This window comes from Daphnia carinata, chromosome 3, assembly GCF_022539665.2.
Source record: "Daphnia carinata strain CSIRO-1 chromosome 3, CSIRO_AGI_Dcar_HiC_V3, whole genome shotgun sequence".
In the NCBI taxonomy this organism is placed as follows: Eukaryota; Metazoa; Arthropoda; class Branchiopoda; order Diplostraca; family Daphniidae; genus Daphnia; species Daphnia carinata.
The window spans coordinates 8,955,910-8,983,665 of NC_081333.1; the positions used below are offsets into that span (position 1 = coordinate 8,955,910).

A 27,756-nucleotide genomic window follows, 5' to 3' on the forward strand; every position below is an offset into this window, starting at 1 on the left:
TCTACAAAAAAAAAAAAAAAAAAATGTGAAATAAAATTTACTATGGTAAATCGCCAATAGTTGACCTTCCCAAATATCGGAAATCTAAAAATCTAAACACCGAGAATAATTCTTTTAAAATCCATCTTGTTGTGTCCTTAAGATACGGAACGAACATCGCAAGTAACACGTTACTTTAAAAAGATACCATTCAGAAATCAACCGTATTTTAATTTGCTCAATCTTTTCACTTTTGAATTTTCATAATTCACCTAATGCAGAGGAAATTAACAAGTTTTCAAACTAGTGCAATCAATACAAGTTATCTAAGTTCCTCCAAGACAGAAAAATCAGTTAAACGAACAAAAAACTTATTAGGACAGAAAGAGTAAACGGGTACATCCAAGTTTCAACGGGAAGTAAATACGAAGGATGTGTACGGAAATATAGATAGGGTTCTTGGAAGAAGAAAAAAAAAAGGAAAAAAACAAACAAAACTCTTGAATATCATTCTCCTTCAGCCAATTCTTCTTGCAAATGTTAACACGTATGGTTATCTTTCTTCAGGCGAACCCAAAGCCTTCGGAACACTCGTGAATGGCTTTGAGTAGATACGTTCGTAGTTTGTCGTAGGTTTCATATGCAGGCAAATCCAGTTGATTGAAACTATGAAAGAATAGAAATAGAGTAGAAGAAATTGTTTCCCGTATAAGGTATAGTTTATTACCAGGTATGGGCAGACGGTAACCGATCAGTTGAGCGATCGTCACGATGAATTTGGAATTTTTGAACGCCGTTCATGCCCTCCAATGCAGCAAAGCCTTGCAACGGAACTTTAGATGTACCGGTAACAAATTGCAAAAATTTCGCTCGATCCGCTTGGTCAAACGATCTAAGGGCTCTCCAGAACCATTGAATCTAGAACAACAAAAAACCAAAACGAGAATGTTAAATATTGAGGTATGATAAACGATTCAATTCAATACGGCGATTCTGCAAAAGTGCATTATACCTGTAGAGACGTCGGTTGATATTTGTGATACTCGGAGTTAGCTTTCAAATCATCGATGTCTATGTTAGGCAAACCGGAGAGAAGGAGTTCCAGCTCTTGTTCGTTAAAGATACTGATCAAACGTTTGGGAATAATGTCGTAAAAGCCTTCGAGGAAAGCGTTGAGCTGCTTGCGAATGGCGCCCGTCATTTTCATCTGGCAAACCAGACGAATGTACTCCATTTTGTTCTCTTCAGTGACAATGATGTTTCTTCCGTTGGGCTTCAAGTCGCGTGCCTCGGTCACACCAAACTCTTGCACCTCCGTCGAGAACGTCAAATCATAGCCGAGCTCCGTCACCTCGTGCTCTATTAGAAAGGCGAGACCCTAAAGCAAAAAAAATAGATAGTAATGAAGCGATTAATTTCATGCTGGATGCTTGGCTAGAATAATAGGGGAGAGCACTTAACCCCCCGGGCCCTTCATGGCATATTACAAACTAGAGTGATTACCTGATAGAAAGAGTAGTCCTCGCTCTCCATATCGGTGTAACGAACGCACTTGCCAAGAATGTGCTTGTAGAATGAGCGGGTGAAGTAACATTCGAGCAACTTGTTATCATAAATGGCTTTGGCGATGACGCGGCCGACAAATTTGAAGTAACACAGATGATTCGAATTGCAATGCGAAAGAGCATTAATCATGTAAGTAACTCGATCGCCAGGCGAAGTAGAGAAGAGTGCGTACATGGGGTTAAATATTTCGCGTGAGATGATCACATACCTACAGGGCAGCATCAGAAAATAATTAGACTGTATCGATTAAATTTTAGCTTGAAAAGCCATCGTACCACTCTCGCAATAGACCTCCGGCATCTTGGCCTTCTTCACCCTCAAAGACGATGTAAAAACGATTCTTCCATTCTTCGGGAGAACGCCTGTGCAGTTCGCGGAAAGAATCTTCAAAGACGTGCTCTCGTTTGACGTGGACGGCGAGATCCTCTCGGCGAATGCCCGCGTCAGCGCGTTCGAGCTCAGTCCGGAAGTAACGCCGCTTGACGTCAAAGTCCAGAACTCGAGTGTGATCGACGAGGACGGCAAAAGGACCGTCTGCCAAATGGGTGGTCGATTGGCGTAAAATCTGTAGAAGATTAAGAAAAAAGAAAAAAATTAGCATTGAAGACTAAAATCCGAAGCACAGCGTTTAGTGGGATTTAGAATGACCTGATTAAGAACGGTACGGTGGCGCTCAGCGAAAGAAAGAAATTTTTGCGTATCCGGAGGGAGGTCAGAAGGAGCGCTTGACATGGACAAAGTTAGCTGGTTAAGGCTGTCATCATTGCTGGTTTGAACCGCCATCGAGGGAGATCCCGGTCCACCAATTTCTTGCTGTAAGTGCGACAGTTGCGACTCTCTGGTTTCCGGGCGCCGACTCCGTTTTTCACGTTCTTCTTTGCTGGTCTGTGCCGCATGCACAAGAAAGAATGCTTCCACTGCCGGTTGTAGAACCAAAACAGCGTGATGATCCGGTGTATCAGCCAATTCCTACCAAGCGAACATGTTGTAAGTTTAATTGCGTCAAATCCCTTTTACAATAAGCAATACCTGTAGACATTCGCTCAACGTGTTCCAAAGACTGTCCAGCAACAGCTGTTGGCTGAGTCTTGGTAAGTCGATATCTCTGCCACTATTCACTTCGTCAACCTGGTTTAATTATGAACAGAAGAAAACAGTATAAAACATTACCAACTCAAGTCCCTCACCCCGCACCCGGAAACTCACCTCCATTGGAGTTGCTGGTATTTCGTTCGTTGCTTCTGCTGAAGCCACCGATCCTGCCGGGGCAACTACTGGAGCCGCAACGCCAGACGCCTCAGAGATTAAAGTTTCACTTGGAATTGCAGGTTCAGCTCCAACAGCAGATGTAGAACTGCTTGTCGCTGCAGCTGGGGCTTGAGTCGTACCTTCAACTTGTTTCCGCTTAGCTTTGACTGCTGCCAATCGAGCAGCGTCTCTTAGCTGAAGAATGACTTTCAGGATACGTAAGAAGAAGGCTTGACTCGAAGTTTTGCTCGTCAACGAGCCCATCGAAGGCAGTTGCAGCTCGTAGCCACCTGTTTTGGGTTTTGACTGAGCGGCAACAACGACCACATCCTTCGTAAATCGATCCTGCAAAGGGAATAAATTTTGTTCTAGTTTTCTTCCATTTTAACCAATGCCAACTTTACCATTAAGAAACCCTTTGACCTATCGACACCTTCAGCGTCCCCTTCTTCAACTGACGCTCCTGACTGTGCAGGTTGCGCAGAGGCAGCTGACGTAGAGGCTTCAGGCCGACGCCTAAGTGTGTGAAGTTCATTTAAAAGCGCTCTGATATGGGAGCAAACAATATTCCCGAGCTCCCGAGCTCCATCCAGTAGAAGCTTGAGAATTGTATCCCTGTGACGGTTCATGGATGTTAAAAGAAGTAAAACAGTTAACTAAGGCTTAACATTTCCATTTAGCTACGATTACCTTGTAGGAGGCGGACCATATGAAAGACTTAGCAGTAGAGATGTCGCATCTTCCAAGCCTTCCTCTGAACAACTCTTTGACGTGAGCACATCTACGGCCAACTTCAGATGTTGTTCAAGAAGTTGCAAGTCCTGTGGCGATGCTTCGATGCCAGGTAGCGACAAATCAAGTGCCGTATCACGCTGCTGCTGTAACTGTACAGCCAAAGAGCTGTGCAACTCACGCCTTTCCCAATCACGCATGCGAACTCCTTCAGAATGGCGCCGTTGTTGCTGTTGTTGATGAAGCTGCTGTTGTTGTTGAGCAGGAGCGCTCGTGTTGCTGTCTGGTAAGCCTAAATAAATAGATACGTTTCAATATTTGGTACTCCCCGCAAATATAATCAACAGAAAATGTTACCAAGGGAAATGAGTGAGAGGAGACGTAACAAGCGGTCCGTCAATAGTGAGCTTCTTCTGACCACACTAGACGAAAGAAGGGCAAGAAGTTGACCGAACGGTGATGATTCAAGGCTCAAGTGGCGGATTTCTTCTTCAGCTCCAACGGTAGCGGACGCCACGCCGTGAGTGGTAGCGCCACTGTGTGTCCGTGCTAGTCCTTTGCCTTTGCGAGATGCGCTTTGTGAATCCAGCCGTGCTAACAGATCCCAGAAATCCGTCCCCGATTCTTGCTTTTTAGCCGAAGAGGCAGCGATTGGTGTGCCCTTCTTAGTGTCAACATCTTTTTCCTTCTTGTCCTCAGATCCGGGCAGCGGTGGTCGTGGAAGGAAATGAGATGGGAAACTTTTCGCTAGCGATATTAAAACATCTAACGTGTGGCGACAAATAATGGGTGCTGCTTGACTGTGTATCGTGATGGAGCTCGACATCCCTTGCTTTTTCGCTCCACTTGCAGAAGAAGGCTTTAATATGTGGAACACATTGGCTCGACAACCGAGAGCTGCATCCAAGCTTATGTTCAGCCAAGACGGCACTCCAGTGGCATGCTAAGCCGAAAACAAGACACGAGATTACCTTTCTATTCATTACATTTAATTGAACGTTTCAGTTGCCAGCAAGTATACCTTGACATCAGTCGGAGGTGTTGCTGTCAAGGCTCGTGAAGTGATCCGCTTTCCTTTGGTAGAAGGCGTAGAGGTAATCGGAAACAGTTCGGCGGCATTTGCGCGAGCCTCGTTGCTCCGTTCCAAAATGGATAACAGCGACTTGACTACCCAATCGCGGGTTGGACCATGATAGCAAAGGTTGCGGAGCACACGATGGAGTCGCGTAGTGTTCAATTTTGGTTCATCGATGAACAGTAGAACGAGCAGGCACGACAGAGCTTCATGATCGAGTAGGTGACGACCACGTAGACGAACGCCATTTGCTGCGGCCTGTAAGAAATTAATGAAAGCAAAAAAACATTGATGTGTGGTAATCTCTTATCCTATAAAATTGTACTCGTACTTGGGCTGCTACGGCTGATGAACCACTTGCTCCAGCAACCGGCCTGCCCCAACCACCCCAGTGACCACGACTGTGTACCGGGTGTACTCCATATCGGCTACCCAATCGACCCATGCTGTTGCGAATGATAGATGAGAGAGCATTGGCACCCGAGTTGCCAACATGGGTAAAGAATCTATCCGTCATCAACTGCCTGTTGCGTGCCTCCCATTCGCGCCGCAGATTTTGGGCTTCGGCAGCTAATTCAGGAGGGAGAACAGCCATCTGAGAATCTTCCATATCAGCAAGAATAGACTGCCGTAGAGCTGGTGGCAACGTGGAAAGAAAGTCTGCTGGATCAACAGGCTCGTTAGGATTTGCAGGAACAACGGTCCGCTGCTGTTCAAGACGTTGTTGAGCCAGTACTTCCTCTTGAATATTTGGTGGCAGCGCTGCTAAGAATTCAGCGCTTACTTCTAAAACAGCTTGCTACAAATAAAAAATAAAAATGGGATAACATAAGCTTAATTCATAAAACTTCTGAAATTATGTTTTATTGCCTGATTGGTGGTGTCAGTGGCCTGCGCTCGTGCACGTTGGCGAAGTCGTTGCAAACGAAGTTGTTCAGCAATAACTTCTTGCCTCATATCTTCAGGCAGAGCTGCCAAAAATGAAGGATCAACGCCTTCTGGTATTTCAATGTTTCCCAGCAATGATTGGTACTCGCCCGACTGCTGATCAGATCCACCAGCTACTGCCGGAGGTAGTGCCGACGCACCTGCCACATCTGCCCTTGCCATGTCCGAACTGGCACTCAATTCCATATTGGTGCCTTGGCGAACCTCGACATCACTTTGGGCACGGAGTTCTAACATTTATTTATTGAAAAGAAAAACAAACAAAAATTGTATAAGCAGATGAATTTTTAAACGGCAAGCGATCACTCACCTTCCGCTGAGAGGCCCATGTTAAAACTTTCTTCGGTTGGGCGCATCGGTGTGATCTCTCCTTGGAACGAGAGGGGGCGTCTGATGAACTGCACTTGATCGGTTGAAAACGGGTGCAGTTCTTCCTGCGATTCAACGCTAACTCGAGGTGCTCCGGGGGTTGCGTTCGGTATAGGATTAAAAGGTGTAGTTGAATGATCACTGCTGCGGTCAACATTTGGCGTCGTTTCCGACTGAATTCTTTGAATCGTCGACATCAAGCTATGAGCCGTGCTAAAACTACCACTGTTGGCAGGCGTCTCCACTATGACAGGTACAGCCGGCTGGACAGTAGACTCGACAGGTGTGACTGACGTCGTGTGCGACTGCCCGCGTAGAGACGAAACGGACGTCGGAGTAGATTCTAAATTATCACGATTATCTGTCGGCTGCGGTCGAGATTGTCCAGAAACGGTCTCTAAAGCTGGGCCAAGTACAGCTTCGACAATGGATGTAGCTAATGTTTCAGCGTGATCATTTGAACGCACAAGAGGCGTCGACATTGTGGCTGTATTGTTGCTAACCGACATATTAAATCCGTGGAAGAATGACCCGAAGGATGGCGTTTCCGATACACTTGCGTTTGTCTCAAGTTGAGCAACTTCCATCGTTACAGGTGGTGGAACGATCGATGACGCCACTGACGACGGTACGGCAGGGGATGGAGTGACATCCTTATTTTTCTCCCGTTCTTTCTGATCATTTTCTTCTTCCTTTCTTCTACGGCTCGTTTCTTCTTCTTGTTGCTTTTTCCTGCGTTCCCTCCTCTCGGACAACTCTTCATCACGTTGTTTCTCTACAATGGCAAGAATTTCGGGCTTCAGGGCAGTGATGCAATCATGAATTGAATCCGCGTCAAGGATGATGGCCTCTTCCATCCAACGGTTCAATGCGGACGGTGTCTGTACAAGGCCAGACGGAATTCCTGGAGCAATAAGTACTCCTCCCATTTGATCCTGAATGTCAAGTAAGGCCTCGTCTTCAGGGTTAGCCAAAATTCCTAGACCATTGTCGACCAAGAAGACGCGTGATTCGCGACCAAATCCTAGAGTCTTAGAGGAAGATACGAAAAAAGATGTAAATGTTAGTCTAGAACTGTTTAGCTAAGACCTAAGTTACCTGTCCTCCAGTCAATTGCAGAACATCATGAGTTGCCGAAGGTCCAAGCAATCGTTGAAGAATGGCCGGTGGATTCGGCACGCGCGAATTTGTTTGCAGATAACGATAACCTCGTTGTCGCCCACCGCGATTACGACTTGAAGCAGCCGCTGCGGATCCTTCAGGCACTGTAGATTGCCGTCCAACCAACAATGGGTGCGCAAGGGCATTGAGTCGAGACATGGAGGCTGTTCCAGAACCAACAGCTGCTTCATTCCCGTTAGCCTCGTCCAGTAACGGGTAAGGGAACATGTGGCTACGAAACGTGTCATCCAGAAAAAGAGGCATGCCAGCGCCTAGACGTCCTAAAAGAAAAAAAATCATGATAGTAATTTTTAAACAATAAACAAAATTCGGAAGTTGAAAACCGTACCAAGGCCTAGTCCTGCACCAAATCCCAAACCAGCTGCACTATTTTCCGCATCGGGGTAGGTGAAAACGAGCGTGTCTTCGACGTCGGCTCCAGCTCCTGCAGCCCCGCGAGTCAAGAAATCTCGCAACATTTCCGGGTAACGGTCACTGTCCTCACCGTAGCCGGAAGCGTTCTCTTCCTCGCCTTCTTCGGCTTCCGTTTCTTCCTCCTCTTCTTCGACATCGTCTTCACCCTCGCCTTCCTCTTCAGTCTCCTCTTCGCCTCCATCATCATCGTCGTCGTCATCATCATCGGCCTCATCGTCGTCGTCATCCGAGTGGCCAGATTCCGACTGCGAATCAGAGTCGCTCGAATCACGAGGGTCGTTGCCGTGATAGTGGGCGTCTTCGGCTCCAATGAACTCGCTTTCGTTATGTGTCCTCATCTGTGAATCGTGAGCCGAATCATCGGTCTCCATCTGCGACGGATTTTCTGCTGCGACAATCAATGCTTCGACCAGAGCCTGTTAGCACCATTTAAGAACGACCACAATTAAATTATTTAGAAAATCTGAGAAAACTGTTATCATGGAATCGTACTTGGGAATGTTGGTCCATTATGTCTTCTAAATTATTGTCACCACTTTCACCACCACCTTCATTATCCGCCAAATTTTCTAGACTTTCGCCGGCCGCAGACACGTCCTGTTCGGTATTTTCCGCATCAAGAGCGTTACTGATTTCAACCGCCTAAAAGCAAAAATAAAATAAATAAAATAAAAATACGACGATTGATATGAAGACTACAGGGCGAAGTGATGAGAGATGAAAAAAAAAAAGAAAAAAGAACGCGTTGGATACCTGTGCCCTGGTGTTATCTGATGTACTGGTGCCCTGAAGTTGAGCTGATGACTCTTGTGGTTCTCCTTCGTCGCCAGATTTGGGTTTGGTCACTGGACGTCCGGCCACAGGAGCGGCCGGTGGCAAGTTGACGATGCGAGATAAGGCTTCTAGCGGCTTGAGAGCTGCGTTGACTGTGAACGCCATCAACGGCGACGACATGTCCAAGCAATGCGGAATTCTCGCTAGGTCATTCACCAGACCGCGCTTCAACATGAATTTCACCATGTTGTTCATGCCCAAATTCTGTTGCTTGAACGCAGTCGTCAGAGCCTGTTGGGGCTGAAGGCCTGTTGCTGGGCAACTAAACCGGGTAAAAAATTACGAAAATGAAAAACGATATTCAAAGATTTTTTGTACGTTTTGAAGCTACCTTTCTATCATTGTTGACAAAAGAGCGGTAAGCGATTGCAGCCGATTGTGTTTATCGTTCGATTCTGGCATTGTAAGTGCTCGATTTAGAGCACCCTTCACTTCTGCTACGAGGCAGCTTTGGGCTTCCGGCGCATGGTTGCACGACGCAAGCGATGCCACTAAAGTGCGGACAAGTGCAGGACTATCTTTGTCCCCAGCCGTCTGGCACGAAGGTAATAGGTTGTCGAGTAAAAATGCTAACGCGGAAGTTTCTTCGCTGACCAATTCACTGGTCTTAGCAGGAAAGATATGCTCTGCCACCAAGCGCGCACATCCGGCATAAGAACGGACCAATTCGGCCAAAAGCCGACAAATGGCGCTCTTTGGAAGCAACGGACGCCGTCTGCGGTCCATTTCTTCGGACGATGTCGATTCTTTTTTACGTGCAAGCGAATCACGTCGACTGAAAAATTAAAAGAGAAAAGTTATCAGATGTACAGCCTATAAACAATCAAACTGACGTGTACCTGGCATCATCTACAGTTTCCTCTGCTTCGTGATTCAATAAATCACTTGAGCTGGAATTACGTATCAGCTCCTGCTGGCGGACGTTACGCCCAGCGAAACGCCTTGCTGGTGGAACAGTTACAGGTGTCGTTCCGTCCCCGTCGCTTGTCGGGAGTGGCGTTGCCGTCTCTTCTGGTGGTACAGGAATTGTCAACGCATCTAACAGGTCACATACGATTTCTCTGGCCACTCCGCTAAGCTGCGGCAAGCTACAACCGGGACGTGGAGGTAGCGCCTTCATCAAAAGGCGGTTGTCTTCTTCATCACCTCGCTTATTTGTAAGGCTTAAATCTGCGCGTAAGAACGTCTTGCATACTTCCGAAAAGAGTTGCACGTCTCGGCAAGCTGCCGGGGCAAGTACTCTCATCAAGAAGTGGAATTCTTTGGTACTGGGAGCTGCGTTTGGACCAGTATAAGCTCGTATGACCTTCTCCATCGTGTGATGAAGTGTTTCGGGCTCCTCCACCAAGTGACGAAGCAACAACGTAGCCAAGGTTAAAAATCCAGAAAAAGTTGATGATTGACTGAGATTTAGCAGTTGCTTCACTCCGCCAAGGCTGGCAAATTTTTCCGCGTGCTGGTAGTGTCGCGTTAGGCGCAGGCAGAGTCGCATAGCAGCATGAAGGGTATCTGGGTCTGCAGGAATACACAGCAATCCAACGCAAGCCTTAATCAACTCGCTGCCTTGATCAAGATTTAGTCCACTAAGTGGACTTCCTTTGGGCGATTCCTTCTCGTTTTCGTCCACATCCATTGCTGCATTTTCGTCAACGCGACTGGCTTCATCTTGAGCAGCCTCTTTTGGTTTTTCTGCGATTCGCAATGGAACTTCGTTAGACCACGAATACTCACGCACATACATAACCACACACATATACAGTTTTAGGTGCAAATAAACTTTAATAACTGTATGTATACTACGTTTGACAACTGACCTTTGAGAGACAACATCATCGGTCTTCTATTGCCTGTTTCCTCATTGACTTGAATCATCGAAGAAAACTGTAGCAAGTATCGCCTTCTGCCTGCTGTCACACGCACAGAATTTTGTCCAGCCCAGAAAGCATCGTCAATTATCTTGTTGTTTGCGGCCGTGTATGGACACCATTTGCCTGAAACAATATCAAACCACTTCCATACGTGAGAGGTGACTTTTTCCATGGCGGCACGGCGCCTCGTTCCCAACGACATCTTCTCGTATAGGTCGAGGCAGAGAAGTAGGGGGGCGATCCACTTAGGCGTTATGCCGCTGCCATCGGCCGACTTGCAATCAATCCCTTCGCTGACCTTAGCTTTGACGGCTAGAACTTGTTGACCGGAACTGAGCAGACGAATCAGTTTTAATACCAGATCTTTTTCTTCGAGTTGACGAGCACAAGCCATCTTCATCTCTTCGCACAACAATGTGAAGAGATGAATACGCACGGACGCTTTCATCGCATCGCTACTTTCAATGACAGCGTCAGCTTTAGAAACCAAGTTGTCCACGCCATCCAAATGATCCTTTAATTAGGAATAAAACATATGAGAAAAAGATGTAACGCTGCCATCTTTAATGTTTAACATTTTCAAACACGTGAACTACCTGCAATGACGTGACACAGTTGCCGATTTCTTTGGCGAGCGAGGCCAACATACTATCTCGATAGGTGTCTCCATTGCGATGGACCATAGCAACGACAAGGCTACAGACACGATAGACAGTCTCTGGTAGTGAATCCAGTAGCGACAAACATCCGTCCAAGGCCTGTTGCACAAACTGATCTAACACCTGTTTGCTAAGAGGTTCACTCTGAAGCATATGCTCATGAGGCTCTTTTTCAACTGCCACTGTCTCGTCGGTACGGTCGGAGTCGGCGGTTAGGGAAAGCGCAATGGCGCGCATCACCGCGTCTTCATCGTTGCCATCTGTATCCATGGCAGTGGATACAGCTGCAGCTGCCGCAGCGGCGACGGCCCCGGCCCCTTGAGGCGCACGAAGTAATGATGGTGGCGTCGACAACAAGTAGTCAGTAGCTTGTTCCAATGAAGTGGTAAAAAGCAATGCTTCCACGCATTGATCCCGAGGAAAACCCATGTCCATCAAAGCCTGAAGCAAGAACAAAATCCTGTTGTATAAACTGTGCAACATAATAAGAACTAAAAAATTACCTGAAGATGCTGTGGATTTACTAAATCAGCATCCGATTCCACCCCTGGACGATCTGCGGTGGGACGTCGGGCAGCCATTGATGAGCCGGTTGCAGCTTCGCCTAGAGCCGCCATGGCCAGATTCGATGTGCCTGTCGAGGCCAACGTGGTTGTTGCATTGTCGCTAGAAGAAGCTGAAGTTGCTACGCCGGAAGGAGCAGCAGGTTCATCAGCCTTTTCCTGAGCCAATTTTTCTTGGATGATGACCTCACCTGATAACAAACGTTATTTTTTTATAACATTCACAGAAAACGATTCGAAATTTGGCGCAATTATTTTTTTTATAAATACCTTTAAGAATGTGACACAGAATAGTAAGAACTGATTCTGTCATCCGAGCGCCATATACTTTCAATGGTCGTTTGCCCCAGAGCTTCATAACAGCATCGAAGGCTTGACGATGTGTACTAATCAGGTACTTCAACGGGGAGAAAGCTTGCTTCGAGCCATGCAACGCCTTATTGGGCAGCTGGTGGGGAGAATCGAGGATATTCTTTGGATTCACCATCTTTTCCAGTAGCATCAGCCAAGCGTCTAGAAATTCTCCGGTGCCTGATGACGTCGATCAAATTAAACAAGTATTAATAACTAAATTTCACGAACTATGCCGCCACGTTATTTACCTTCTGGAAGATCTGCATATTCTAGTCCTTGGTCAAGAGGGACGCGGCCTCCTGCAGAAAGGGCCCAGTAAAAAGCATCAAAAAACGCCGCCTGACCACCACAGCTAACGAACTTGTGCAGCATTAAGTGGTACGGCAATTTTTTCTCATCGAAGAGCATCGGAGAAGTAAAGCCCACTGAACATATTAGGAAGGTGAGACGAAACTTTGGTGTGGGAGAAGTTACTGGGGGTTCCCATGCTAATCCGCTCGTTAAAAGCTGAGTCAAAGCACCAGCCACAGCTTGTGCAGATGGTGACGGAACTATTGGCGTTGGTGGTGCTTGATGGGCGCGTCTATGCCTTATGGGAGAGCCAACACAGAGTTTGACCAACAAACCAAACAATTCCGCTAAAGCGCGACCCAATCTAATGGAAAAAGGGAGAGATTAGAAAATAAACCTCCCTTGAAAATTTCCGGAAACATTAAATACCTTGATGCTGTGCTAAGTAGTGGCTTAACCATTTTCATTCTGTATTGCTGGGCTGGTGTCAATTTCTCTGAACGTGACCGATCTTTGGCATCCAAGTGGTCATGATCGACTTCCATAGCTGCAGGCGGGCTGGCTTCCGTGCTCAGAGCCTGTAACGCTGCTGCAACGCTGTTGGTGCCTAATTCCATACCGGTCGCTCCACTGCAAGAGGGACCTTCAGGAACGGCTTTAAGTTCGGGTGGCAACAATTTTTCCAAATCGGAACGACCAAACTGGCAACCCATCGGGAGGGTTTCGTCAGAGCATAGAGCGAGAAGCACTGTACTCTCCCAGACAAGAGACGTATACAACTTCGACAACCCTTTTAGGACAGGAAGTCCTATAGGTGAGCCCCAATGATTGATAGAGAGAGTGCGGATGTCACTTTGCCCTGTCCTGCACACATGAACAAACATCATAATGTAAGCATGGGCGGCAGCCATGGCATGCAATAACGGTGTCGTATTCGGTGAAGTTATTGCTTCCGTTGGATTAGACGAAGATGCCAATTCTCTTAAAAGCACAGAGCCTCCTGGTGGGTCTAGCGGCTTATGCAATTGTTGAAGGGTGTTCAGAACGGTTTGAAGATGATCTAAACCTTGTTTCAAAACAAGTGGTTCGTGTGCCAGATTTAGGATTGATTTGCAAACAGCAGCAACCGCCTGGATAAAATAAATTAAGAGAAAATGAAAAACAAATAATCTAATGGGATTTTGAGCAAAAGTAAAATTGACAATTACTTGGCAGGCAGGTGTGACGGGAAAGTCGACTGGGAGGTTTGGCAATCCCAAAATACCCATGAGCGGAACGAGTCCCCGCTGGGACACGAATTCACGACAATGATCGTCGGTCGAGTTGTTGCTCAATATGGCGTCCACGAACTTCATAACATTAAGAACATAATCAACCAACGGGACTGGGGTTTTCTCCGATTGCACTACTGCGCCAGTTTCGGTTTCGATTCCCCTTGGTGGGGCTGGGTTCGATGACGATGTAGCTTCTTCTTCCTCGTCTTCTTCTTCATCGCTACTTCCACCTCCAGTAGCTTCTACTGGGCCGGTTCGCGCAGATGTACTTTGAGCAGCCTCAAATTTTTGAGTGCGGCTAGATGCAATGTAATTGGGATCATGGCCAAGGGCACAAAGTTCTTCTAACAGCTGAATGATGCCCGCTGTGGCATCCGTACGTAAGCTTGGTTGGTGCCGCATTAGCTCATCCATTGCATTTCCCAAGTTAGTCGCTGTGTCACCCATGGGGTCGGAACTTCGACGGCGACGCATTGCCGGCAAATAATCGGGAGAAAGAAGAACTGAATAATAAACGCTAAGGTTATAACAGGAAACACGTGGTTATCAAAAAAATTAAGCTCACCCTTGAATAATCGCTGAAAAGGTTTGCACGCGACGAAGGAGGCCAAACCTCTAGTGTTCAAGCACAGAGCACTAAAAACATTAGGCAAAGACCCCAGTACCTCTCTGGTGGCAGGAACATCCTTAACGAGCAAAGCATGAAGCACTACATCTGTTAAGCCCGAGTCCTGCAGAGAAGAAAGTAACGATGGCTCTTGGAAGACGTAGACTGTGACCACATCCGTGCCCAGCAAAAAGAGAGACGGCCCGTAGTATTCCGCGTTGGAAATTATATGCTTGAGAGCGGCAGGTAGAGAGCCATCCATGACGTGCCGGATCGAGTCAGAGAAAGACGAATCCTGGATTGCTTTCTTCAGAAAATTCAACATCGACTTGAGTAGAGCGGCCCGCTGTGGTAGGCAAGTGACTCCGGCGATGGGCTCGGTCAACGGTTGTCCTGCCGATGAAGAGATGGAACTTGCTCCGGTATCAACTTCCATTTCGGACTCCGACTCGTTGGTGGCTTCATCACCGGGGATATTTACACCTGCATTACTGGCAGCAGCTGCGCTAACAGGTGGGCGAATTTCGTAGGGTTGCTCCTTGCGACACGCATCCACTTCAGATTCCAAACGGTTGATAAAGATCTGGAGTCCACCGTGAGCCTAAAAATACATCTTTCAGATAAATATGCTTTTGAAAGCGATGAATGTTTCACTTGTACCTGGAAAGCGTGCATATCTAAATTTGTGATCAGGTCGATAACCCGGACGGCTCGGGTTACGAAGGTGATGTGTTCAAGCTCTGATCCGGGCCATGAAACGACGCGCAAGAGTGATTCCATCATGCCGCAGGCAACCAGAGCTTCTCCGCCAGCTTCGTAGCTGGCTAAATGGTACAAGAACGAAAAGAGAGCCGTGGCAAGTGGCAAAGGGAATGGAACCATGTCTTGCTCCGTGTTCTGCCCTGTTAGCGAAGCGATGCAACTTCGAACCAGAACAGGAAGAAATCCGTGATACAAGGCCGCCCCGGTAACGTCGATAATGGTATTCAACTTTGGGAAGTTGGGATTTCGATCCAAATGAATAATAGCAGTTAATGTTCTCAAAGCAGCAGCGCGGATTTCCATTAACTGTGGTTCAGTCAATTCTAATACGTCAACAAGCTCTTCTAGCAGACCTTCCATGAAATAATAGGAGATTAGCAATTAAGTGGATATACAACCGCAACGTTGTGAGAAATTTTACCGGCATAAAGCAAAGAAGGAGCTGCATCAGCCAACGCGTTACAGTAGATCAACACAGACAGGGCCTGAAGCCTCGCCTGAACACACTGAAGGCGACGTCGATAATCCGAAAAGGCATGTGCTAATCGAATGTGTGTGAAAAGCTGCATCTGTTTGTCCGGAGGGACGTGGTGAAGTTCTATCAGTTCTTCCATCAACTGAGCAGGACTCTTATTCAACCATTCCACATGCTCTACGTGAATTACGGTTACGAAACTGCCACTCGATTTCCCACTGCCGATTTGTCGACCAGATCCATCCCCCATTGACTCCGCGTAGAATTCGAAGTGCAGTGTGGTGGCACTCGATGGATAGGACTGAAAGGAAAGGCCAATTTTTGTATTACTGGTAATTTATCATGAAGCATTGTAAATTCCTTACCGAAAGAGGCAAATCTTTACAACATTCAGCCAGCCCAAATCCATTTTCTTTCCCACCCCAGCTCTGAAAAACCAACAAACAACACACCAGATATGGTATTTCATTTTATGAAAATTATTAAACATGTATGAAAATGAGTTCGTACTTCTGCAAGGTATGTGAGCCGAGACAGAAGGCTGACCCTTCGTTCGGAGGCTAATCTGCTGATGAAATTGCTTCGTTTTGAAAACATGTAAAGTAAATTCAAAACACCGAGAACAACATTCAAACAATTGGATGATAGCATTGACGTCAAATGCTCCATGGAGTTGTACAAATGACGCGAAAAAGAATGCTCTATGAGCAAGGTGGTGAAGTGCAAGGTCCATAGCAGTAATTCCTTCAACTAAACAAAAAAAGAACATTTAAAAAACAGCAATTATAGAGCAGTAAGAAAAAACAAACATTACTTGTTTGTTTTGTGGTAAATCACAGGCAAGAACCCAACTATTCTCATGTTCTTTGTGACAAGCACGTTCTAAGATGGAGTCGCAGAGATCCAACACATCAACCCAATGATAAAGTTCACATTTTCCATAGGTCCATGTTTCTATTTTCTTCAATTCCGCTAGAAGTTCATCTTCACTGCATGACTTTAACCTTTCTATCAAGGCTTTACAATCTGCAGGCTGTTATTAAAAAAAGTAATTAGACATTTATCAATTTTCAAAGAACCAAATGTCAATTACCACTTCCGAGCTGCTTTTTTTCAGCTTGCTTCTATCAATCTTCATGGTGTAGATTTTTTATCGCAACATGAGAAGAAATATCTGCAACATCAATAGTTGTAGGTTATTTGAAACTAGATTACTATTGCTTCTCTTATGTTCTATTGTTCCTACAGCCACTTGCAATGTTTTTAAATATCTGAAAATGAAATTCATCAAATCGAATGTTGTCAAACGTCGGCAAGATGATGACAAACAGAAGATTGGGCAATAATACAACATGCAAATTAAACTCACTACAGGTTAGAGGGCCGCCATGATGACCAGACTACTACGACTTTAAGAGTAAGTATGTCTAACGATCTTTTAATTTCTGTCTATCATCGACCATTTAAGATAGGTGTCATCTCGATCAGTTAAATTCTGTTTGAAAACTTAGAAATTTTATGAGAACCTTATAAATCCTCGGGATGATAAGTTTTCTAAATCCGGTCGAGTAAAAAGCCACGATCGGGAATTCTGCTGATACTTTTGCATTCAAAGCAACGTTGCAACAAAGCAACAAAAAATCTTTTCGCTTCAAATTTAGGAGAAAAATGGCGAAGCCAACATTGCCAGTTCAATGACGGTAGCAAAAATGTTAGATTTTAGCTGTTACCTTTCAAGCGAAATGCCTAGCACTGACACAGCTATAATTTTAATTACAGTGATAGATGTATTTGACTATTGAAAAGCACTGTAGCCTACCATAAAAGACCAGGAGAATTCCTTGTGTACAAAAGCAAACCGATTCATGCTGTTTACCGCGTTACCTACTGTTGCTGCTGGGGCATGAAGTAGGCAAAACGAAGTCCAGCCCAACCATTTTTTTATTCAAGTTCAAGTAAAATCACAAAAAATGGATGCTGTTAAATTTTTCTGAGTGGAGACTACGGAGCTCAAGAAAACCTTAAATAATTCTTAACGTGTTATCCACTTGCCGTTACGCCACGACTGGTTAATGATAATGATGTAACCAAGCTTGGCATCAAAGCAGACATGTTTATTGGCAAAATAACTTTCGCTGCCAAAATTTTTTTGCAAAATTGGGTGTAATATTTTAAAAAATGCGTAGAAATCTTAATGGCACATTTAACAATACGGGCTAAACTACCTGATGGCAGATCTTACTAAGAGCTCCTAGGAACGATGTTTTGCTGTGATGATAGACAATGATCACGTCTTCCGTTTTCCTTACGTTTTTTTAGTCACCTACGTTTTTTATTTAAACTAAATTATACCAAAAAAATAACAAGTAACGTTGATAAGTAATCAGGAAGAAGTAGCAGATTTCACATTTCAATGCAGACTGGTCAAAGGAGAGGAAAATTGTGAAAAAAGAGAACCTGCTGGTGTAAATTTTTAACCTAAGTCAATATGCCAGTATTGTTGTGGCTCTTGTTCATAGGAGCTCTGGTCTAATAGACAGCAACAGTATTGCAGGAAACAGAAAAGAATAGTTAAGCTAAGTTGCTAGGTTAAAAAGTTTATTAGAGGTAAGAAAATAACTAAAAAAAACCCTTTAAAATGCTAGCGCCCCAATTACGCAATCGACTATATGACAGCATCAAAATGAGACTCCGTTCCAATTAAAATAAATTTCATTTTCAGGCGTCATGAACACCATCTATAAATGCAGCAAGATGTTCTGGATCCACGTCGGGGTATATGCCATGCCCAAGATTCGCTATGTAACGTTGGCTACCAAATCGATGAACCATATTTTTGGCAATAACTTCAATGCTTTCCTAAGAAGGTAAATTAACGAAAATTTCACAGCTATGTAAAAAATTCCAAAGGTCCTACTCAGCCGACGTAGCTGAACGGATCATTATACCTTTGTTCCATAAAGGGCACAAGGGTCCATATTTCCTTGTACAGTAATGTTAGGTCCAACCCTTTGTCGACCTTCTTCGGGCTTTATCGTCCAATCAAGCCCTATAATATCATAGCCAGTAGAACTGAGCTGCTCAAGAGAGAAATGCCCTCCTTTCGGAAAAATGCACTGAAGAAATTTACAAACTTAGGACGGCAAAACAAATAAATAATGGAGTAGCATTTTGCTTCAGTTTACCATGGGCACGTCTACTTTTGCTCGTACGCGTTCCTGGATCTGCTTGATGTAGGGAAGTGCAAACTGAGTAAAAAGATCGGGACTCAAGTACTCGGCGTGAGATTCAAACACCTGCAGCATCTACTAATATCCAATGTGATTAAAGATTTTCGCTTCTAACAGGATGAATTCTTTAGAACCTGTGCGCCGGCTTTAACTTGCCCAACCAAAAAATCAACTATAACATCAGTTAAAATTTGAAGTAATTTGTGAGATTCCGCGGGATAGCGATAGAGCCAGGCTTTGGACTTTGACATGGTTTTTGAACCCCCACCTTCAATCATGTAGCTCATAAGGGTCCACTAATAACAACAGAAAAAAGTATAAACTGCACTTTCACAAATAGCATTTAACTTACGTACAGGTGCACCTGCAAATCCAATTAAAGGTACTTTTCCTTCTAACTTGTGGCGAGTTAGATTTATGGCTTTAAAAACGTAGCCTAATTTGTCATCTACGTTTATTGGGGTTTCCAACATGTTTAGATCTTCTGGTGTAACAAGCGGTGATGTAAAAACCGGCCCTTCACCTGCTTTCATAAGAACTTCCATGCCTAATGCCTGGGGAACCACTAGAATATCTGAGAAGATTATAGCTGCATCTAGAGGGAACCTTCTGATAGGTTGCAGAGTTATTTCACATGCAACTTCTGGTGTTCGGCACATTGAGAAAAAATCATGGTTCACCCTTGTAGCACGAAACTCTATATAAAATGTCATGAACAATGGATCAACCACTACAAAATAATAGGTACAAAAAAAACCTGGTAAATATCGCCCGGCTTGTCTCATGACCCAGACTGGTACTTTGTCTGTTTCCTCTCCACGAGCTGCTCGCAAAATTCGATCATTTTTCAGTTGGGGGAAAATCTGTTTAAACAAAAATTATGATTAAGACTGGTAATTTTTAGCAAGCAAAAAGAATGAGAGGAATTACCAAGTCCATTTCCGGGTAGGGCTACGTGATAACTAGCAGTTTCCATCCAAGTTTATTCCAGGGTTTATCATTTTGAACTTTGTATCGCCACGTCTCGCGGGTCACCCAATGATAAACACGAATCAGTGACATCTAGCAATGCGTTCAACGAATTACTACACACTCCGTCTTGCTTGTGCAATGTTTATTGTGCTCAGTAAATTTGGCTATTTGTAAGAGACTGTAAATAAAATGCTAAACATATGTTTAGTAAGAAAAATTGAATTTATTTGATTTGGGGAATGTAAAATTTTGTTGAAAATGTGGAAAATACTATGTAAACTGGAATTTTTTTATTATTTCAAAAAGCAAACCTTGTTGAAGCTGGAAATTCCATTGCAGATATGATCTTTGTTTTTACGATTCGTCAGATTCATTCATATAGATGATGATGATCTTCTGAATGCCACATCTTCCAACAACTTTGATTCGTAAAGTTGCCAACCATGTTTCTTGGAAGCACACCCTGGATGCAAGCTTCTCAAGTGCATGAAGCTGAAATGTGTTCAACATATTTAAAACAGTATTGCATGGTACAGCAAGCATGTCAAAGAGATGCATGGCCAATGCCTATCATAACATTTATTAATCTTTTGTAGCCAATGCAATTTTAGCTATTGCTTTACCTCAAGTTTTTGTTTGTTTGTTGCCTAGTCTGCAAAGTGAGGTGCCAGCCATAGTTTAACTCTCTCCAGTTTTCTTGTAGTTTTTCTCATTCGAGCTAAGTAATGTTATTCATTAAAATCCATAGCTTTTAAATTTACCAATATTCACACTACCCTACGGCTGGCGGAGCAATGACAGAACTTTTACAATGACACCAGTCAGCTGTCTGCTTAATTGGCGCGTAATTTTTTAAAATGCTCGCATTTGTTTGCTGAATCAGAGCCATCTATCACATATTTGGGACTGATACTCCTCCTTTCTACTGAATTCTACCAACTTGTCTGCTTCCTGCCTCCTTCTAATACGAAATATCACAGCAGTTCGTATACTAGTGCGTTGTTAAACACAAAAAAAAATTAAGCAATATACAACAAGGATTCGAACCTATGATAGCAGTATGGCAGCCGCATACTATGCCACATCACCATAACTTCACTTAATCTTACTATGTACATCAGCTGCCTATTTGAATGGCTGACAGCCAAAGCAAAATTTGGTTGGAATGTGCGGTCCTGGCACCGTGGTTATCACCCACGCTTTGTATTCTGTCGGCCCCGGATTCAAATCCCGACACCTCCAATTTCCAAGCCCTCACTTCCCTCCATGCTCTCCTCCCACCCCTCTACGTCGTCATTCAAGATTCTTCATCTCATCGAATTACGCAAGATTCTACATCCTCATCATTTCGGACATCATATACACCAAATGACAACGCCTTCAAGAAAGAAGAGCAGAAAGAAGAAACAAGGAGCCATGCCTATAATAAGGGGCTAAAAATGGCACACCAAAAGAAGCCATGCCAGGCTAAAAATGGCAAAAAAACAAATCGATCTGTAGTACTGTTCACTACATTGAAGATCGACCCACAAACTCAGGTAGAGAAAGGGTAATCGGAGCTCGTAGGTTGTTCGTAAGCCTCCCCAATAGGTTCATGGATGCTGGCAGCTAATCATCGAGGTACGTGGCCCCCTTCGATACCGTTTTTTATTTTCATTCCTGTGTCTAACACCAGTAGGCCTAGGGCGTATCGTAGTGCGGCTAGCAGGTTAGTAGGTAGTGCGGCTAGCTGGTAATTAAAGAGGTAATATCGTTCACTTTTCGCTCGATTGGGTAACAAATTAAATTCTACAGGAATCTATAAAAAAGGGAGGAAAATTTTGCGAAATCAAAGTCTTCGCAGTGTTTCAAATTTATTCTTAACTAGTCGTCACGTTGACACTAAATTTGCTCCACTTTCCTCGTTCACGGCACAATAACAAACAATTAAAGGTTCGGAAAGAGGAGGTATAAAGGACAGGCGACACCGAGGACAAATGGGAAAAATCGTACAAACACGGCAGCTTTCAATAGAAAAATTTCAAATATTCGCCATACATTCACCTTTTATACAGAGAAGAACCGTTCCAATATAGACAGCAGTTATGATGCAATTTGATCATCTTTACTATAGCTGATGTTTGCCACTAACTGCGCGGCAAGCGAAAGCATAGCTAATTCTTAATGTTATAACATTAGCCAACAAGTTTTCCCTCGACCATTTAAATGACGCCAAATAAATCAAAGATTGAATGCCTCAGCAAAACTTCAGTGTGACTCTTCTTTATGTGATGCACAGCGTCATTACTGCGAATAGCTACCAGGGTAGGGTTGAGAGTAGTTTGGTGTGAAATCGTTACCGCCGTGATTATTATACTGGTTGTTAAAATTGCTGCCGTCCAACGTATTATATCCCGGTTGTGAATTTTGTGGATAGGTCGCATAAGCCGGAGTAACGGGCGCATTTGAGCCGAAGTACGAAGTAGGGAAGTAAGGAGGTGTAGAATAATGTCCATTAGGTGGTGGTAGGGAATGTGAGGGGTAGGTAGCGTTCGCTGCACTAGTCATATTATTGTAGCTCGCCCACTGGTTATCCGTGTCGAAGTTGTTGGAATACTGATTGTATGAATCTGTTGATGGGGTTGAAGGACCTGATGATGAAGAGCCCCCAATACGACTTGTGCTGATGAAATTTGTTTGGCCTTGTTGAGTCTGTAGCTGTTGCGATGACCAGGACCAGTTTGCTTGACTGCTAGTGGACGCATCGTTCCACTGTCCCGTATTGTTCCATTGCTGTTGGCTGGCAGTAAACTGCTGAGAATCTGACCACGAAGGTATTCCACCAGATGTTGTTTGCTCACCACTCCACTGTAAACCACGCCCGGTGGCTTCACCAGCTACATTGCTTACAGGTTTCAGCAAATCCTTCAGACTTTCGGCAGTTGGTCTTACTGCTGCAGATGTGCATGAAGCAAAACCCTCCAACTGGGAAGCTAAAGAAAGATTATCAAACACACCACTTCCATTCCGAGTACTTGCACTGCTGTCCAGAGCAGGCTGACGCTCCTCTGCGTTTTTCGTGGCAAAATCAACGAGATCAGATGAAAATTCGGAAGGTCGATTAAAGTTTGGAGATTTTCCTGCTAAAGGAGATGCAGATAAAGAAGACAGAGACGAGAGAGCCGTCGGAGTAGAAGAAATAGTCCTGGAAATCACGGATGACTCCATCGGTGACGAATGATCTGCGATAGGTGGTATTTTTGAAAGAGGTTCCACCGTTGCCGTAGGACGGCGTGGTATAAAAACTCGAGCTTTCGACACGTTGGGGGTAACTGTAGCAACTTTTTTGGGCAGTGAAGCACTTGGCAGTGCCCTTGCTTTGGGATCTAACAGGCTAGAAGTTCTTTTCGGAGACATGCCGCTACTGCTATTGCTGTCAAAGTCTGACTGACTGCAACCTACTCCTACATCAGTCAGTAAGTCCGCGGCTGATTTTTGAGCCAAGCTGGCTAGCTGTTTAGCGAAATGGTTGAGACTCGAATTGTTGTCAGCCGAGGGAGGGTCTTTTGAGGTGGTAGAAGAGCTTCTACTCATTTTTGTAGTTATGTTGCTCAGGGTATTTCCGAAACCCTTATTTCCAGCTAGATTTTGCCGAATCTGAGCCAAGAGTGCGCTTTTATCATTAAACGATATCACTTGCTTAGCGCTTTCGGCAATTGAAGATTTTTGCTGCATTTCTGTGACGAATGAAAATATGTTAGAAAAATAAAATATAATTAATTCTATATTATTGTTACCCCGTATCCGTTTCAACATCGATTGTTCCACCAGAGAAGTTCTGGACCCTCCGCTGTATGAGGGTAATACTGCTGGTGTATCCTGAACACCGATAGGAGGGTACGGAGTTTTAAGATTCAAGCCGAGGGCTGCAGCAATTGCTGAAGGAGATGCTGGCGTAGCAGGAGCGGCTGAATGAATACGGAAGATTTTTCCTTCCGGCGTTTGCATATAAATGCCTTTCGGTGTTTTTATCAATTTCACCCTGGTTCCAGTGGATAAAACTATTGGCGACGTTTCGCCTGTTCCACCAGATATTTGATTTCTTGCGATTGTCACGTCTTTCGTGAGTACCATTTCTTTGCAGATTAATTTGCCTTGAGCCAGCGCTTCAGCCAATAAATCCATACCCATCCCTTGGAGAGGTGAGCTGGGGGTTTGCTTGATTGGAATATTAGATGGACGACCAGACTGGTACATCGGATTTGGGCGACCGTAAGCGCCGTTATTATTGTCCATCGATGGAATGGGAACTGGCATTTTAGGATAATATGACGAGTAATTCTGACGTCTATACTGCATACTGCCGTCCAGTTTGGCTTTTTCATAGAGACGTTGTGCCATTCGTTTTTCAGCCTTCGATAATCCTGAATCTTTTCCCTCCAGCAAAAGTGTGCCATGTTCGAAGGGATCTTTGGTAAAACTGCTGCCCCAGCGCTGCAAAACATGTCCTAAAATGGAATCCGTAATTCTAAGTTTTGAATCGTGGTTGTAGGCATCTCCAAAATCTTTGGGAGGCGGGTCATCTTCGTCGTCGCAAACAAGGCTCGTGACTTCTTTCAAAGATAATCGAGCTTCGGGATTCAGTTCATCGACAACACGATCCGCTGTTCCCTGTTTGCCAATCTGTCGGTCGTAGATTTTTTTCTCAAGTGAATTGTCAGTCACCAATCGGTAAATGAAGCATTGTTTTTGTTGACCGTATCTACGTTCGAGAAATGCGAATGAAAGAATGAGTTAACAACTTCATGGTTGGCACTAATCACATACTAAAAATGACACAATCAAGAAAGAGGGAACCTACCGATACACTCGACAGACTGCCTGGGCGTCGTGACACGGGTTCCAGGAAGCGTCAAAAACGATGACACGATTTGCACCTATCAAATTAATCCCAAGGCTTCCTGCACGGGTAGATATTAGAAAAAGCAAAATATCGGCATTGGCATTGAACTCATTGACAAGTTTTTCGCGTTCCATGCCGGTGGTACTGCCATCCAGCCGAAAATAAGATTTGTTCTTGCACCAATGCTCTTCTCCTCGCACTAGTAGAAAAATTTTTTGCCAATTTCAACAAAAGAAATGTGTTAGCGGCAATGCAATCGATCCTTACGTGGAATTCGGCGTTGCTGCAGAAATTCTTCAAGCATATTTAGAGTGAACAGTGACTGGCTAAATACAAGGAGCCTATCTCCAATTTTAACAGACTCCTCAAGTATGGTGAAAAAGATTTTCGTTTTGGCAGCATTTTCAACATCACCGGGGATGTATCCTGTAACCAAAAAGGAAACAAGTTAACTTCGACAGAAGGAAACCGAAGAACAACTTAAAAGAACACCTTTTAATATTTCGTGCGCCCAATCTAAAGACGCGACATCATCTTTTTTCTCTTTGGCACATTCATTGGCTCCTTGATCAGTTAAGGAGCCTGTTAAAAGGGTTGATTGTCTACTGTCTCCGGCTTCATCATCAGTAGGAACAGAAATAGGAGTAGGAAGCGAAGGCATTAATGGGGCATTAGCGACGGCACAATTTTTCTTCTTTTTTCGATTTTCTGGCGCTTCTTCGTCCAATTCCAGGTCGAGGTCATCCTTTCCTTTCTTGAAAAAGTTAAACAAGACGTCGGGGTGGTTCCAAATCTTGAGACAAACGGCAAACGCTTTCAGTGGATTGGACACCGATTTATTCAGCAAAAGCTGAGACATGTAGTGTTTGTAGAGTTCTCGTTGTAACTTCGTCATTCTTAGGAGAAGTACATGTTCTTCTTTATGAGGAAGGCTATTGCGTAACACTGCGTGACTTCTTCGCTGAACGAAACCCTTCACTAAAGAATGCAGTACATAGACCCGTTCTTTCATAAGTTTCACATCAGCCGGGTTACTATCCACACACTGCCCATTCTGAATTGGCCGTTCGAACATATTTCCAAATTCGGTTCTCGTACCGAGAAAGTTCGGCCGAACAAAATCTACCATGCACCTGTTTGTTTAAAAAAGGTTTGCAAACATTAAAATAAAAACATGGTAGTTAGTTTTGACCAATAAGAAGGAATTGCATAAAGTATCAAATCTCACCAGTACTCAAGAAGGTTGTTTTGTAAAGGATACCCTGTCAGAACGATTCGACGCCGCGTACGAACTTCTTTTAGCGCAACTGAGATGGATGTTTTCATGTTCTTGATGCGGTGGCCTTCGTCGCATATTATCAATTCTGGTCCAGGGTTGACTAACGCTTGATAAATGTCTGTTCAGAAATATTTTAGATTAGAAAGGATTTTATACCACAATAAAATTAACCCTACTTTCAAGTCGTCCTTTCTCCTTTTCTTCTTCTTCTAAATCAATGAATCCTGAAACTTTTTTCTTTTTTGGAACCTTCGATCGTTTCTTCTCTTTACTCTCTCGTTGTGTATAAAATAGCCGATATAATTCGTATCCGATAAGAAGGACACCGCCTTGACTTGCCCAATCAGCTATTACCTACAAATGAAAAATAGAATGAAATCTATTATCTACAAAATTTCTTGTATTGCACTGCACAAAGAATAAAATTTTCAAAAAGTAGCAATCAAATATACCTTAGATCTCGAGTTGAGGTCTTTTGTTGTGTCATTCAAAACATGCAGATTGAAACTGCGAAGTTGTACAGGAGGATCGTTTTCATTCATTTCAGGATTGGGTTCCGACGGTAACCAAGAGTTAAACTCAGAAACCCAATTTTGAATGGTGTTAATCGGAACAATGATCAATACAGTTCTCGCTTTGGTGTGGCGTAAGAAAACTTCTGAAAATGCGCACACCTGAAAAGTTTTACCTAGACCCATTGAATGTGCCAAAATACAGCCAAATCCCTCTGACGTAGAGAATTGTTCTAAGCTCTCCACAACATTATCGTACAGAAAACGGATGCCTCCTATCTGATGAGCTTTGGCTGCCCTAGCTAGTTGTGGAGCTAGGAAAATGTCGCCTTCACTGGATGGGTGCCCGACATTTACCAAAACTCGGCCTTCACTATCTGGCTTATTCAGCTCATCTCTCGTATGAAGGCCGAAATTATGAACATCACTGTCTTCTTCAATTAATTCCGGTTTTTCGTCGTCACCTTAAATTCGACGAAAATCTACAATAATTTTTTATGTTTACAAATTAATACTTTTAATCGCATACCAGAGAGTATGACAACATCATCGTCGTCATCATCAGGGGCATAGTGCTTAGAGCAGGCTGGAGCTTGTGGTGTTGGTTTGGGCGGGTATTCTTCATCATCACTTGAAAGGCATATCACGTCATCATAGATGTGTTTTTGTGCACACACTTCCTGATTGTCATTCTAAGAAGTTTGTGAAATTAGCTTCTGTGAAAAATTCAGTAAATCATGAATACAGGGATACCTTAACTGCATCCTTAACAGTGGGGGGCTGTGAAGTTTGTCTGAAGTGCTGATTGTTTTCCAAGAACTGTATCGGTATATCTGGAGAAAGTGTGCTGTCTTCTAATTCATGTGCTAATGCTTGCAAATCTTCAACCAAAGTTGAAACAGGTGTATTATTGTCTTCTTCATCAAAATGTGAGATATAACTGCATTCTGGAACTTGTTGTTGTTGTTGTTGTTGTTGTTGGATTCTTTGCACTCTTTCAATTTCTCTCTGTTGAGCAGCTCTTGTTTCTGCTTCAAGTTCATCTCCTTTAAGGATATCTCTAATGTTTTTACGCATATGAGCTTTCAATTTTTCATTTTTTGGTTTCACTTCTTTAGACTTGTTGGCAGCTTCAGTTGTAACTTTCTTCTTCTTTTTCTTCTTTTGTGGGCTTGTAACATTTTGTTTTGCATCACTTTGCTCAATTGGTATAGCAGCCGGAAGGCTAGAAGCATCATCCCCCAAAACTGCCTCACAGATATGTCTAAGTGAGTTCAAACATTCAAGGTTTTCACTGTCCTCACTTAACTTTCGTTTTTTGCTGACTACACTTCCATTATTATCTGGATGTTCTTGTTTATTAGATTCTTCAAACTTGTTACTGTCACTTGGAAAATCCTGACTATTTGTCAGGTTCCATTCTTGAGGCTCTAGTTCCATTTTCCATTCATATAAACGATTCGAAGGGAAAAACGTCGCACTGGTTTCGAGTAATTATTCAGGTCAAATAACTTATCTTTGCAACACTCGCATATTCAAGATATCCTAAGTTCATTAGAAGTAGTTTTGCGGTTAATGTTTTTGATCACTTTTTACATCAACTACCGATGAAATATACTGGGAAAAACGCCATTGTTGCCCAATTGTTCTGTCTCATAATGCCATCTGGGGGGGGTTACTA

General features: G+C 43.9%; 3 protein-coding genes across 3 annotated transcripts; all 3 read right to left on the reverse strand.

The window, feature by feature from the left end:
- Nucleotides 1-189: 189 nt before the first annotated feature.
- On the reverse strand, nt 190-16,879 carry LOC130685462 (E3 ubiquitin-protein ligase HUWE1-like). The gene is made up of 36 exons (XM_059494576.1): nt 16,727-16,879; nt 16,294-16,374; nt 16,015-16,233; nt 15,711-15,950; nt 15,566-15,628; nt 15,147-15,501; nt 14,624-15,078; nt 13,922-14,564; nt 13,291-13,859; nt 12,512-13,212; nt 12,040-12,446; nt 11,708-11,968; nt 11,378-11,628; nt 10,812-11,315; nt 10,162-10,729; nt 9,187-10,036; nt 8,679-9,122; nt 8,267-8,609; nt 8,006-8,155; nt 7,428-7,929; nt 7,016-7,359; nt 5,859-6,948; nt 5,471-5,778; nt 4,932-5,399; nt 4,547-4,858; nt 3,883-4,468; nt 3,484-3,817; nt 3,198-3,408; nt 2,752-3,138; nt 2,575-2,673; nt 2,194-2,514; nt 1,821-2,110; nt 1,483-1,753; nt 992-1,357; nt 707-897; nt 190-645 (listed from the first exon to the last, which is right to left on the reverse strand). Exons 2-36 carry the CDS (start codon nt 16,336-16,338, stop codon nt 543-545), a joined length of 13,251 nt encoding a protein of 4,416 aa, XP_059350559.1. The 5' UTR covers nt 16,339-16,374; nt 16,727-16,879; the 3' UTR covers nt 190-542.
- A 902-nt stretch (nt 16,880-17,781) lies between these two features.
- On the reverse strand, nt 17,782-19,506 carry LOC130685541 (uroporphyrinogen decarboxylase-like). The gene is made up of 7 exons (XM_057508854.2): nt 19,361-19,506; nt 19,188-19,293; nt 18,787-19,127; nt 18,565-18,726; nt 18,386-18,505; nt 18,149-18,316; nt 17,782-18,059 (listed from the first exon to the last, which is right to left on the reverse strand). Exons 1-7 carry the CDS (start codon nt 19,367-19,369, stop codon nt 17,919-17,921), a joined length of 1,047 nt encoding a protein of 348 aa, XP_057364837.1. The 5' UTR covers nt 19,370-19,506; the 3' UTR covers nt 17,782-17,918.
- Nucleotides 19,507-21,238: 1,732 nt separating this feature from the next.
- On the reverse strand, nt 21,239-27,738 carry LOC130685505 (helicase ARIP4-like). The gene is made up of 10 exons (XM_057508805.2): nt 26,829-27,738; nt 26,605-26,767; nt 26,016-26,539; nt 25,740-25,917; nt 25,513-25,681; nt 24,777-25,417; nt 24,552-24,710; nt 24,243-24,483; nt 23,179-24,143; nt 21,239-23,118 (listed from the first exon to the last, which is right to left on the reverse strand). Exons 1-10 carry the CDS (start codon nt 27,513-27,515, stop codon nt 21,686-21,688), a joined length of 5,160 nt encoding a protein of 1,719 aa, XP_057364788.1. The 5' UTR covers nt 27,516-27,738; the 3' UTR covers nt 21,239-21,685.
- Between the last annotated feature and the right edge of the window lie 18 nt (nt 27,739-27,756).